This window comes from Carettochelys insculpta, chromosome 7, assembly GCF_033958435.1.
Source record: "Carettochelys insculpta isolate YL-2023 chromosome 7, ASM3395843v1, whole genome shotgun sequence".
In the NCBI taxonomy this organism is placed as follows: Eukaryota; Metazoa; Chordata; order Testudines; family Carettochelyidae; genus Carettochelys; species Carettochelys insculpta.
This window is the reverse complement of record NC_134143.1, coordinates 47,776,232-47,790,843: the sequence shown is the minus strand read 5'-3', so window position 1 is coordinate 47,790,843 and position 14,612 is coordinate 47,776,232. Positions and strand designations below refer to the sequence as shown.

Below are 14,612 nucleotides of genomic sequence, written 5' to 3'. Positions count from 1 at the left end.
TCTTGCATAAAATGAAATTGCTATTGCAGATCAGAGAATACTGCAAATTTCTGTTTTACTGTGGTCAGGAACTGAATGTTATAAAGGATGACAAATGTAAGCTCACCTGTATTGCATGAATTTATTGATATAATTTAAAAAGAAAACCACCATTATCTGAGAGGATGAAGTTTCTACTTGCATTAGGTATATTGTATGTCAGATACAAGTATGAAGGTTGAAAAGTCAAGCACTGAAAAGTTAGGAAGTACCAGAATTAAGGTTACTTGTGCAACCTTCATTTGTCTCTCTTGTGTGTATACATTATGAAGCAATTTTAATTTACATGATCATATGTGCACAGTTTCAGGAGTAAATGCACGAGACGACCTCTGTGATCCACTCCAGGAATCTCCAGTCAGGGTTCAAGGTCCAGCCATCACCCATATCTGCGCAGGGACCCTTGTCCCACTGCCTTCTGATCAAAAGTTTTAAGGCCACACAGCACCCTACCATACAATGTGGTAACCCCAGAAAGCCCATATACCTAACAGCCAGCACCAGTGCTTTGCTCTCTCTCCAAGGGCTATGACCAGCATTACAAGTTACCACACAGCTCTCTCGCATCAGAGATATTTTTTAGAATAAAAGCATTACAGAGAAGCCATAAAAAATCTATATAGTCTTACCATACATAGCAAAATCTCCCATCTACCATCCAGAGATCCAGTTCCAGAGTGGATGAACCATGGGGTTCTACACTTGAGGAATGTGAAGGAAGCCAAACCTAACACTGAAAACAAGTTTTAAGAGGGACTGAAAGAGATCTAAAGAATGCCTTATTCTATGCCCTCATCATTTCTTTTCCTGCAATCCCCTCTCACTAATTACCTACTTTCCATCTTTTTCAACAAATGAAGCAGGGATCTGATAGAAAACACCCTCTTTCAATACACTGCCCAGATTGATCCTTAGAGCCAGTCCAACCTGTTCACTGAATCAGGCAAAGAGTGCTGAGTTTTTAATAATATGTGACCTTGTAATTAAAAAATGTCTCATAATGGATATAAAGTGACATTCAAAGTGCTTGGCTTTGCAACTTTAATATTATTTTAACATATTTTTGTGCCTGTAATTTCTTGGGCTTTATAACAAACCCCCACTGAATATACCAGTTCCATCATGTGTAATCATACGGGTCACCAGCAGAACGGAAAACTTTAGGTCCACCATACCGACCTCTGTCACCTGAGCTAATGGTAACTGATAACAGTAGGAGATTGCCAGCCTCTTTGTGCATCAGCAAAAAACATACGCTCAATTTGTGGAACTCCTTGCCAGAGGGTGTAGGGAAAGCCAAGACTATACAAAAAGTACTAGATAAGTTGATGAAGGGTAGGTCCATCAGTGGCTATCAGCTAGCTTCAGCAGAGATGGTGTCAATTGCCTCATTTTTGCAAGAAGCTGAGAAAGACAACTGGGAAAAATCGCTGCTCTGAAGATTTTCTGCTTTGTAAATTCCGCCTGAAGCACCTGGCAGTGGCCACTGCCAGAAGACAGATTACTAAAATAGATAGATCTTGGTTTGACCCTGAATGGCCATTCTTATATTATTATTAGAGAGGTGTGGGTCACTTTTTTGTGGGTTTAACAGATATTCTCTGATAGAAGAGGAATGGTGAGACTTATGAATTACGGACTTCATTACAGGCTCTGGAATGGTAGTGGACTTCCATTCATTTCAACTCTCTCCCACACCCCTCGCATGACTGCTTATGTCCTCTTCCCATCATCTTGTCCCTGTCCCACTCCTGTCTCTTGTTCATCCCTGTCTGCTTTTCCCAGTACCACCCTCCTCACTTAGGTAGTCCCAATTACATTTATCAGGTTTCTTATCCTACCAGGTCCAGTCTTCTTCACAGCAAGTCCCACCTTCAGACCTCTGGACTCCTAGTTAAATCTCTTCTTCCTTTCCCATCAGTCCCAGTCTCCTTGCACAGGCAGTTGCAGTCTCTCCCCACTGCCATGGGTCCTCATCTAATTATCATCTCCCTCCACCTACCATGTCCTAATACACTCTCTTTTTTCCTCTCCAGCTCCCAGTTTCAGCCTCATTGCCCAACCAGTCCCTGTCTCTCATACACCACTCAACACCCAGGATCTGGTCCTTATTGAAGTCTCCTTGGCCAGCCAGTACTACTCCCCTCGTATTCATAATCTTCTTGTCTGGATTATGATATGCTCTTTGTTCATTTCTATTCTCTTCTCCCCTCCCCTTGAACATCTGGCTGTTGCCATCCTATGAAACAGGCCATTTCCTCCATATTGCCTGGTCCCAGCAGGGTCATGCATTGTGCCAGGGCTGCCAGTGAGGGGAGGGCAAAGGGGCCCTTAATGCCACCCCAGGACCCATCAATTTAAAACAGCACAGAGCTCTGAGCTTCCACTGCCACCATTGCAGCAATGGCAGAGGCTGGAGACCCACGCCCTTTAAATCACTGCTGAGCCTCTGGCAGCATTAAGGGCTAGCTGGGAGAGGCCAGCTTCTAGCCCTGCCCATTCCACACAAGGTCTTGCCTCTTCCAGGGAGCCCAAAGCTGAGTTCCCCCATACACATTTCCCAGAGCCTGGTGAAGTCTGTTGCTAGCACTGGACAGCAAAAATCAGAGAGGTTCACTGTTGTCTGTTTAGCTACTCAGACCTGACTGCAGCCTGGCCTACAACAGCAACTGAAAGGCTGGAACATGCTCATTTGAGATCAAATATCTGGGAAATTTATCAGGTAAAAATCAGAAACGTCTGCACTTAATATATGAACTGCAATTTTTCAAAATCCTGTAACTTAGCCAAATTTAGACAGATTTTACAAGGAGAGCAGGCAGCATAACCCTGAAAAAAGGACACTTCTTTGTCAAATGTAAAGTCCCTCGCCTAACACATGGAAGTGCTAGAACTTTTCAAAAAAAAAAAAGGTCACAAGAATTTAACATGTCCAAAAGAGTTAGTGTATTTTTCCCTATTGTTGTTTGTGAAAACAGCTGAAATATATCAGTGAAATTATTCAAAGAGTCAGCAAGATTATAACCTACAAAAGACAGTCTTAAAATAGAAATAACAGTGATCTTATTATGGGAGGGTCTGGAAATAACATATGTTATTAACATGAACCATCTAAAGATTTTAAAGTCTTCTGTACACTTTACAAAACACAGAAAAGGCCATCCCTTCTGATATTTCCTTTCAAGGAACCATAAGAAGAAAATCTGTTTCTTTAAACCACCACATATTAATGGGAGAGCTGGTCAGGAATTATCCCTTGGATTGATTTTGCAAATGAAAATATAATTTCTACACAACACATTTTCTGTGGGAGTATTTCAATTTTGATAAAACAAATTTTCCATTAAAATTAAATGAAATTTTATTTCACATGGGTTCAGCCAAAATCAAAACATTTCAATTTTTGAAATTATCACAAATATTCAATCTCATGTTAGTTTTAAGCGTATTAAACTATAGTCACATTGCATTTTAGGAATTCAAGTTTTGGCCTCTATTTTCTCTGATGGGCCATGTTCTTTGAAGGAGGACATCTCCTATTAAGTATTTCTTCTGTATGGTGCATTATAGCAGCCTTAGCCTTATGATTACATACATTATAGGAGATCTAGTCTGGCCGAGAAGCCTGGCCTGTTTGAGAGAATGGGGAGCAGAACTAAACTCACATTAGGCAATTGGGAAATGTAGTTTAATATCAGAATGAGTTTTTATGATCCAAAACAAAAATTTCTAGAGACTGCCAAAATGTTTTATGACTAAACAGATGTGGAAGTGTCCGAATTTTACTCCACTCTAGTTGGATGGATGGACTGAGACATCCTCTAACAATTTATCCAACAACTCATTTGAAGCCCTTCCACATGTCAGGGTAGCACAGATTACAAGAGATCCGAGCTGAGTGTTTGTTTAGTTACTTAAGAACAGCCCAACATGTTGACACCTAGTGGCATTGTGTTTGTATTCTCTCTTAACAGGCTAAAAGAGGTTGGAGAAGACTGAGGAGGTGATGGCACTATACACTTTAGAGGGAGACTTACAGGTCTCTCTCCAAAGGACTACATCCATTTTGCACATATTAAGAAGGAACAGAGCACTCTGGGATTCTGGGTAGATTTATGACCCTTTTCTCTCCTTGTAATGGTGAAAAGAGGTTATATCCTTGTTAAAGTTCCACTCCACAATCTCAACTGATTCTGTACCAGGACATATATTCATGATGCCCTCTTCTACCACCATAACTACTATCATTCCATCTACTATGGCATCCCTCTCCCTCAAATATTTAAGTCATCATTTTTCCAAAATGAAGCAACTTCTTTCTTTGCATTTATCTAGTAAAAGTGTCATTTTGCTTCACCTAAAACACTCAGTGGCATTCCCTTGGCTTACAGATTGCCCATCTTAGATGTCCCTCCATCACAACACACAAAGGCTCATGTGTACACATTTTCATCAGTGTAACAATACATTCTTCTAGCACTTTGTCCCTCCCTCTTGAATATGCTTTTCTTCAATCTCTAAGCAAAAATTCGGAGTCCTATACCACAGTCATATTCTATTGTTATTATTATCATCCTCATTAACAGTGCACGCATAGTGATCAGGACCCCTCCTTCCAGATATTGCACAAATAAAAGAAACACAGGCCCTCCCAGTTCCCTAGAAGCTCAGTCTTTTTATTCCACACTCCAGCTCTAATAAACCTATTGGCTATCTGCATGGTAGATTCACTATCTATTTGAGTTTACTTGTACATTTGCCTATACCGATTGTAATCAGCAGTCAAGTATTTGGGGGTGCTTCATAAAATGGAATATATTGCTTCAATTTAAGTAACAGCAACTGTATTTCTTAATACAATGAAGATACATTTCTATTCATAGCTCTTCATCTCACCTTCACAGAATGCTACATGAAAGGCTTGTTCTACAAGATTTCGATGGAAAACCTTTTTGAACATTATTAAAAAAGTATATTACTTCTTCAAAAAGGAACATTTCCTGAAAAACAGTGATTGAGAAGCAAATCTGCCAACATACCGTAACCATACATTTTGAAACACTAAAACATCTGCAAGAGTTTAAATAGTAATAATGTGAAACATAGGGTATACTTTTTCTTACATCCCCTCAAAAAATCACAAAAATTATAAACAATTCAAACTAATTAAATTCAACAGAAGGAACTAGTTATGAAGACCATGAACAGATTAGACAGCTAATTCAAGAATCCTGGAAAGATTTCCATTATTCATACATCCTTGGGCTTGTCCTTTTCCCATAAGCAGGGAAAAGATAGCAATATAAGGAAAACCAAAGTGATCCAACTCATAACAAACCAACTATGACTTTATTCCCTACGGTATACTGCACAATGTAGTAGAGAAAAATATAAGTAATCTTCCTCGCAAAAGGATGTAGATGTTACATCCCTAGTATAAAATACAAGATATTGCTTTGTCTGGCATAAATTAAACAAACAAACTAACAATTATTTCTGGATGAGAAAATAATGTGTCAATACAAAAATTATATAAAGACAAATACAATTGTAAGTGCTTAAATTCAATGTTTTGTAATCAAATTTTATCTGCCAGGGAAGAAAAACTGATTACTTTTTCCTAAAAAACTTTCACTTGCCTTCTAATACATAGTATTCGCAAATGCCAGATTGTGTGTGTTAGTACTAAATAATGCACATTAGCATTTACCAACCTGTAACAGTTCATAATTAGGCTAGAAAAGATTAAATTTTTACCAGTAAAAGTCTATTGCACTGTACACACACAGATTAGTTGAAAAAAACACTTTATCAATAATAAAAATTTACAGACAAAGAAAGAAAAGTACTACTTGAAAGCTTACTAGCTTGATTTATTGCTATTTACTTTGTACATATTCATATGTGTTGTTGACAATATGTCTTCATGGTTATAAAACTACATCTTTCAAATACCAATGTTTTTGTCAGCAAATAAGTATCTGACCTCCTTTCGCCTGACCAACACTCCCAAATTTCTAACTGTGAAAAATTTAAAAATAAAAACTCAATTTAAAATTCTCTTTTATCCATTGAAATTATAAAACAAAAAACAAATTCTACAAGACTAGTCATAGTGAATTTTCTTTTTTACATCCTAAAATGAGCAATGAACAGAAGAAACAATTATATTGTTACTAATGACACTGACTGCAGGGATGGATCCAATGTATGAGTTTGACTAGACAAGATTCTACTATCTTTTTTTTTTTTGTACCAAGAAAACCATTCTGATCTAGGGCCAGCATCTTCCACAATTTGCAATTGAAGCATCTGATTCCAAGTGGTGTGTATTCCCACTTTAATTTCTTTTTATAGTTCTATGTCAAGTAATCTGAAAAGTTAGAATTTGCAATGCAATAAAGGCTCACCCCTTATGACAGGCAAAGCATTACAGAGTAAGGTGGCTTAAGCAACACTAGACTTACGTGCAATTTCATTTTCATTTCATAGCTCAAGATTTTTAACACTTGCTGCAACTGAAGAGGGCAAACATGCATTTCTTTGTTGAAAACACTATTTGCTGTCCCGATATTGAAGCTATCCTAGTATATAAAAGTCTCTGCTATGCACCACAGCTAGAGAGATTATACAGAATAGTCTTTCTGAGGAAAATATTTGGATATTAAGTGTCCCTTTGCAGCAGGTTCTAAGTGTCCATATTACCCATAGCCTTTCCATTCCCCTCGCTACCCCTCCTCCAACCTCTTTGCTGTGCGCATGCTCCAGGAGTTCAGCCCAGAAAAGATTAGGAAATATTTGTTGCTTCAGCAAAATACTATTGATTTCTACAGTGACCAACATCTATTGTTTCTATTATAGTGACATTCATAGACCTTAACAAAATTGAAGCCCACTGTGATGGATGCTGTACAAATTTCATCTCAATGAAAACGTATTTGCTAGAAGCTTTAAAGACACAAAACAGATGAAGGGTCAAGGAAAAGACAGACATAAAAGGAAATGAATATAATGAAGAACCGGCACAACTTTCTTTATTTTCTATTTTTAATTGAAGGCAGAAAATGTGAGGAATAGGAAAATTAACAAGAATGAGGGAGTAAAGAAAAAGGAAATGAAGGGAAAAGGGAACAATCACTACATAAAAGACCTAATAATAACTTGGTGGAGGTAGAGATGCATGTTGTGACAGGGAAAGAACATGGTATGGTGGAATACAGGAAGGGGACTGTGCAGAAACTCCAATCCCTGCATTTGCTGTCATCTTTGGATTCACTGAGGAAGGAAATGTAGAGCTAAGAAGAAAGCACAACTAAGTGAAAGGAGTGAACTTCTACTGGAGAAGACCAGCTTGAACTGAGGATATCTGCTAGGCATGCATCAGTACAAGAACAGTGAAAGTGGAGTCACTGGAGCCATACTGGTTTACTGAAGTTGAGAACTGACATTATGTGCAGTTGAATGCTAATTGTAGGAGCAGTCCTGTGGTTCTTTTTCAGGAAAAGTTCCTCATGCAAATTAGAATAGATGGTGCCGGCCTCCAGTTGATGGTCCAGGACCCTGGGGGATCTGGATATAGATGGCCTCAATCCACTTCTGATATAAGAATTATAAAGAGACTCCAAGGAATGCAAACATAGCACTTCCAGTCCCCAAGCACGGAAACAAACTTCCTAAGGATACAGAGGGTCTGGGTGGGGAAGTGTAGCCAGACAAAATCTCCCCACTACAGACCAGCTTTTGCCTCACCTCTAAGGTGCCTCAGAGCACACAGGGCACTGAACAGCAGTTAAACAGCACAGTCTTTGATGCCTTCCTAAGGGGCCCAGATGTGCTGGCTCATCGTGACCCTGAGGAACTGAAAACACAGATAGAGGGCTAGCAGGCTAACTGTTAATGAAGGGCCTCAGAGAACTGCCCGTGGCTGGCATTAATGGAGTGATGCACCCACACAGTTATCTCAGAAGAGAAATCTCCACCCTTGTAAAAGAATGTCCTGTACTCCCAAATTCTTTATCTCCTGTCTTACAAGTGCAAATTAAGTAAGAATTGCCCTTGTAAAAACTGGCATCACAAAAGACAGACCAGTACAATCTGACACCATAGATAAGAAAGAGAACACGTGACCCAAGGGGTATAAAGATGGGCCCAGCAGCACTCTGACTCTGAGTGCATTCCCACTAACTACCTGCTGGTCGGGTCAGGTGATTGCCTCCCGAGGTCCGCAACTGGGGACGCCCAACCTCGTATTTGTCTTTCCGCAGAATTGAGTGACAGATCCTGGCTTGGCTAGGCTGGTATCAAGAGACGCAAGGAGGGTAAGATGTACCCACATTAAGGGCTCCTTTTGGTGTACACAGTTAAAGAATTAGAGCTCTATAGACAGATGTCGTTGTATTAAGATGTTGTTGTATTGGATTGTAACGTAACCTGTTAACACCTGTACTCTGCTAGCATATAAGAAGTAGACAATAGCCTTTTGTAACTGCACACTTATAACTGTAGCTTAATAAACTTGTAACTAGTTAAGATCTAAGCCTGACTGCTGTTACTCTTTGTCACTGCAACACAGCCGGCACAATCAAAAGAACTTTTACCGTTTGGTTACCACAGCCTGGCCATAGGTGAGAGTGCTAAGAGCCTAGCGTAGAGTCGTGCCGCCTCCACGGGGCAGACTCCTGGGGCACCCATCAGCCAATCCTGGCTGCCCGCTGCAATGGGACAGTGCGTCCTAGCAGTTGAAGTCTCAGGTGTGGAAAGGCTCTTAGTGCTACCATTGGGGCACCCGTCAGCCAATTTTGGCTGCCCGCTGCACAGGAACTCCTTGCTCTAGCAGTAAAAGACTCAGGTGTTTAGGACCATGGGGCATCCGTCAGCCTGGCCCAGGCTGCCTACTGCAAAGGAGCCCTGCGCTGTAGCAGTTAAAGACTTGTATGGTAACAAGGGCATAGCTGGTACCTCACCCCACATTACCCGGCCACCGGCTAACAGGAAGTGGTATTTCTTAATGGGTGGGAATTTCAAATGCTTGTTTGTTAGCTAACTATCATAGAAGATCAATGGGAATTAAACACCTAATTCACTTAGATCTTCTCAAAGTCACATGTATAGATTTCAATGTGAACTGGAGCAGACTAATTTCAGCAGTTAATATTTAATTACGTTGATATGAGTTCAATGTTACTTTTACCTAAGTTAGCACAAAACTCTCTTTGTATATTCCTAATGGTAGATATTTATAGGCAGAAGTCAAAGAAAAAAATCAGTGCTACTGGTTTCTAGACCACCAATGCATGTAGAAACCAATATTTTATTTCCACATATACTCCCTCAGGCATTTATAAAAGCATCCATTAACATGGCATCTGGCCACAGGTCAAAACTTCAAACAATGCATATATTTTGGGGACACAAATTACACAAAAGGCATTAAGGTAGAGATGCATAAGCATTATCATTGTTTTGACCATCAGTATACTTTTTTATTGTCCCTATCATCCATTAGGGAAAGCTGAACAGCGTTAAAGTTGATCAAATATTAACAGTGTGAGGAACAGAAAGCAGTTTATTGTAAAGTATTTTTAAACCCACTGAAACACAGAAATTATTTGAATTGTTCCAATTACTTCCAAAATGCTGAACAAGTTTAATTGATAATTAAAATAAATAAGTCTGGCCGACAGATAGAAAATGAATTTTTCCCCTCATAATGAATCCCTGAATTATCTAAAAGAATGTTGCTATATTACATGATGTACAAATTTGAGAAAATACAAGAAGGAAAATAAAATATCTACAATTCAGTTTCAGAATAAGAACACTTCCATAATAATGAAAGCTGGGTCAGCTATGTTTCTGACATTATTTAAAATGGAATTAGCTTTGATTGCAGTAAGGCAGACAGTTGTTATAAAATGTACTTTGTTTTTTCTTGGAGTATCAACACTGTTCTTCAATTATCTTTATTCCAATGATTTGCTCATTAATGTTTTCTACGGGGCAACTAGTATGTTAGATCAGTGCAACAAAATACTATTGAAGGGTCACACCCATCTTCACAGCAATACATTTTCTGGCCTTTCCCATGTATGAAACATAGCAATCGATTATTATACCATAGGCAGCTGCAACATAACTTATTTATGTAGATTAACATAATTTATTTAATGCATATTTTCTTGAATAAGTTAGTTTTAACTAATGGCGCAGTCAGTGTTTCCTATTAATAACTGTCTATACAGAGACAATATCAAATTCTAAAAATAAGCAACTGATGTTAAAATTACTCATTAAATATTATGTCAGCAAACTCTTCAGTGTGTTTAAGGGTAAACCACATCATTATTGGGCTGGATACACCCCAGGTCAATGGAGTAGGATTGCAGGTTGCTGAGGAAACTAGATTCTATATTTGTATAAGTTAACACTTTTTCTATCTATGTTATTTTTTAAAATTTACATGAAGATGAAATGTTCTTGGTCTGGGCCTTGTTATCAAGGTTACAACCCAAATGGGATTTTCACCTGAGAAACAGATGTAGAACTGAAGCCACTTCCTAAAGTAAAAACAAGATCAATAGGATGAAAATGGAGCATGGAAGAAAGTGTTCACAATTATTTATTACTAACCTGTTATAGGCTGAGGTGTGAACACCACTGTGGGAAGAGGCCTTGAGGCAGTAGCTGGCCTAGATATAGCCATAGCTACTTGATTTGTCATGAAAAGAGGCTTCTCATGTTCTGGGAAAATTCTTGATTCCTCAGGATGGATCCATGTTGAATCCAGAGCAAATGCATTATTTAAATATATCTGCCAAGGATAAATATAAAAGATGTTGTTGAAGACAATATACTTTCATTGTTTATTGTTGTTCTGGTTTTTGTGTCTTTAATTCAAGTTCTTACAGCTATATATAACACTTTCATGGCATAGATTATATCTTAAATCACGAACAGTTTTATAAGACCAGATTGATTTATGCTTCCTAACTATTTAGAGGGTATGGTTATCTAACAATCTTATAAAGGGATTATCCTATTTAGGGACTACCAAAAATCCCCAAACCCTGCCATATGAAAGAACAAGGACTACCCCAGAAAACAACCCTACACCAGAGACAACTATGGGCAGAGCAAATGCATCTACAATATTTGGCATTCTAAGGTTTTTTCCAGCGAGGGCTGAAGGATGGAAGAGGTGGAGAAAGACAAGACCATCCTGCAAGTTTTTCATATGCTTAAATTTGCACACATGCCTAGCTATCTGCATGATGAAAGCCTGAGGCTGCAAATACTGCATGACATCTTGGCCCCACTGAAGTTGATGGCAAAACTCCCCTTGACTTCAGCTATGCCGGAATTCCAGCTGTTGGGCCCACTGCTAACAAATATACATATAAAACATGCAGTTACTAGCCAGATATTGCAAATAGCCAAAATATGGAAAAGACATCAAAACCACATATTTTTGTAGTACGAGCATATTTTTTCCTTTCTTTATGTAGAACAGATAGTAAAGCTATTTTAATCCCTTTCACTCTTTGAGAGAATTGCTGATTTATACCTTCATAAGTAGCCTATTTATTGATCAACTTTTTATAGCATTCATTCTTCTACAGGATTTTTGCTCAGCATAGACTGCTGACCTTCTGCATGTCTTTGCAGTTTACATAACTCAGTGTTTTCCAATTGTTATGATAAGATCTTTATATAAAATGTCTCAAGTAAATTCATAGTTACCTTGCAGTTAGGTAGTCTTTTATCTCTCCATCTTTTTCTGGTGTGAGGTGGAATAGTAGATGTGTATACATGTGGGAAAATAGGAACAAATTCCACACTAGAAGAAGGTGAAAATCCAATAACTGGAGAATGAGCTCCAAACAGCCACTTAAAAAAGAAAATAAATTAAAAATTCAATTACTGAAAAAATATTTTATAATAAATCAAACAATGTGTGTTCATATTCAGAAACTGAAATTTGAGCAAATTTAATTTATTGATCTCTCTAGACTTATCATTGGGGGTTTTAAAAAGCATTTATTGTATCAGTCACTTATACGTATTGTGTGCCACTCCAAATTAGTATAGAAATCTACAACTAGAAGGATCAGAATTAGAGGTGCCAAGTCAATATTATTACATCAATGAACAGGGAAAAAATCAGATATAAATGGAAAACATCAGCATACAAGATTATGTTTGTTTCTGTCTTGAGAGGTGCTGGAAAAACACAAAGGCAAGGTAGAATGTGTGAGTTTCTGACTCTAGAATTCTTTGGACAAATAGTTTGACATTACAGAAATATTTCTTCGTTTAAATCAAAGTTACTCCCATTTCAAAATAATTGATGCTATTCTTTTATTTAACACAGGAGCATGTAGCTTTTCCTTCTGCTCAGCCTATATCCAAACCACTAAGTTCCAACAGACATTCATATCTAAAATGTTTCACTGAGAATCTCTGAATGAAAATAATCAAAGGTTATGGAGCTCAAAGTTTTATGTAAACAACATTAAAGTACAACAGAAGTACTAAATTCCTGTCAAATTAACACAGCTCTTAGTATCTAATACATATGTTACAAACTTAAGATGAATATTAAAGCTGACCAGCAACAGTTATTTTTAAGTGGCCTTACACTACCGACAAGAAATTGGTCCTTTATCGGAAGAATCACTGAGATGTACAATTTAATGTAATAAGATTGAAAACACATGAGTGTACGTGTGCTGGAGTGTATGTATGTGTACACATACACACACAATACATGAGAAGCTGAATTTAATGTCCAGCCTGCTTCATTATTAGCCTATTTTTCCCATAGCAAATGGGGAAAGATCAGAGGGCTAACGGGTGAACAAGTCAAGCTTTAATGATCCAATTCATGAGCTGTCGCCCAACCCCTTCTTTTATTTTTGAAAAATCGTGTGGGCTTTTAAACATTTAGGGGAAGAAATCTGGTTCCTAGACATCAAATACCTCTAGTGGCAGCATCCTGACACAACAATATGAAAATGTTGCAACAAAATCCAGTTGTGCTTTTATACATATTGAAAAGGTATTATGGGTTATTCACAATATTTATAAACATAGGATTGTTGAGGTGAACAATGTCTAATGTATTTTAGAAGGCCAATGTTAAAAATGACAAGACAACTTTGTTCAGACAAGGAGAGACAGGCTTCGTATACTTGGCTGAGGGAAAGACACCCATTATCTTCATCTGTTTCTAGCCTGCTCTTTTGCAGCAAATATAAACCCAGATGATTTTCTACAGAAAACAAACAGCTCTTCCTAGAACGAACACACTGTAGCTGACCAAAGACAGCCTTCAGTCCACTGCTCAGCCCGGTATTGGGGTCCTCTTTGCAGTGGATCCATTCAACACAACCTCTGCTCTCTTGACCCTCAGCTCTTTACAGTTTAACTCTCCCAAACTGCGTTACCCCGTTTCCTAGCTGCACGGCCCAGACACTTCCAGTGTATCAACTCTTAGCCCCTTGGAGTCTTACGGGAGGGATCGCGGACAGAAGTCTGCAGAAACACACGCGCGTTGTGGCTTACGTAGGACGAGCCACAACCAGCATCAGAACGAAACTCCGATTCCCAGTGTATGCGGTCTCTCCCCGCCTTTGAAGTCTGGAGCGGACGGGGCAGTTACCAAGGGATGCGCAGAAACGGCGGGGCTCCGGGCCAGCCGGGCGCTGCGGGGTAACTTCAGCACCACGGCGCGCTGAACAGCGACCGCCGGGCGCAAGTTGTCCCCCGGGCTTTATGCCCAGCCGGTCTCTGCCGCGTCTCTCCCTCTCCCCCGCCGCCGGCGCGGCTTTCACTGACCCTGGAAAGGCCACGCGCCAACTCCGGCGGATCAAGCCGGCTGCGCTCTCCCGGCAGCACCCCGGGAGCCCCAGGGTGGGGAAAGGGCCCGAGGGAGGAGACCCGCGCTCATTACCTGCCCGTGGAGGAAGGGAGAGTGGTGCCCGGCGGGGCGCTGCTCGGGGGCGGAGGGCACCGACAGCGGCAGGAGAGGCTCGCAGGGCACTGGCCAGGCGGGCAGCCCCTGCAGCGGGGGAGCCGGGTGGGGAGGCTGCGGCGAGGAGAGCAGGAGCGGAGGGGGCACCAGCCCAGCACCCCCGAGCCTGAGGAGCCCAGCCGCGCTCGGGACCATCCAAAGCCAGGGAGGCGCTGGGGGCTCCGCGCTCATCTGCCAGAGGAGAGGCGGCTGCCGCTTGGCTCTCGGCCCCGGGAGCATTCTACATGGCACGGGGGCGGCCCTCGGCGCGCTGAGCTGGCCTCCGGGCCGCGCAGGGGCAGGCAGCAGCGGGGCTGGGACCGCTCCGCCGAGGGGGCGATGCCCATCCGTGTCCCCGCTCGCTCTGGCGGCTGGAGCGGCGGCGGCAGCAGCCTGGGAACCAAGCGCAACTCCGCTCCATGCGGCGGGGCTGCCGCGGCCAGGCTCCGCCCCCCGCCCGGCTCCACCCCCTGCCCCTGCTGCGGATGCACCGCCGGGGGAAAGGGGGCAGCTGTGGGGCAACAGCCCCTCCAACTTCCGCCCCCTCTGCGGGCCGCCGGCA

The 14,612-nt window shown here is 40.8% G+C and overlaps 1 protein-coding gene across 1 annotated transcript in view; it reads right to left on the bottom strand.

The window, feature by feature from the left end:
- TCERG1L (transcription elongation regulator 1 like) overlaps nucleotides 1–14,290 on the bottom strand; it is a 255,087-nt gene extending 240,797 nt beyond the window's left edge. The window contains exons 1-3 of the mRNA XM_074999747.1: nucleotides 13,991–14,290; nucleotides 11,779–11,925; nucleotides 10,669–10,849 (exon numbers count right to left, since the gene is read on the bottom strand). Coding sequence (XP_074855848.1) covers nucleotides 10,669–10,849; nucleotides 11,779–11,925; nucleotides 13,991–14,290 — 628 coding nt within the window. The remainder of the gene's footprint in view (nucleotides 1–10,668; nucleotides 10,850–11,778; nucleotides 11,926–13,990) is intronic.
- Nucleotides 14,291–14,612: the final 322 nt, after the last annotated feature.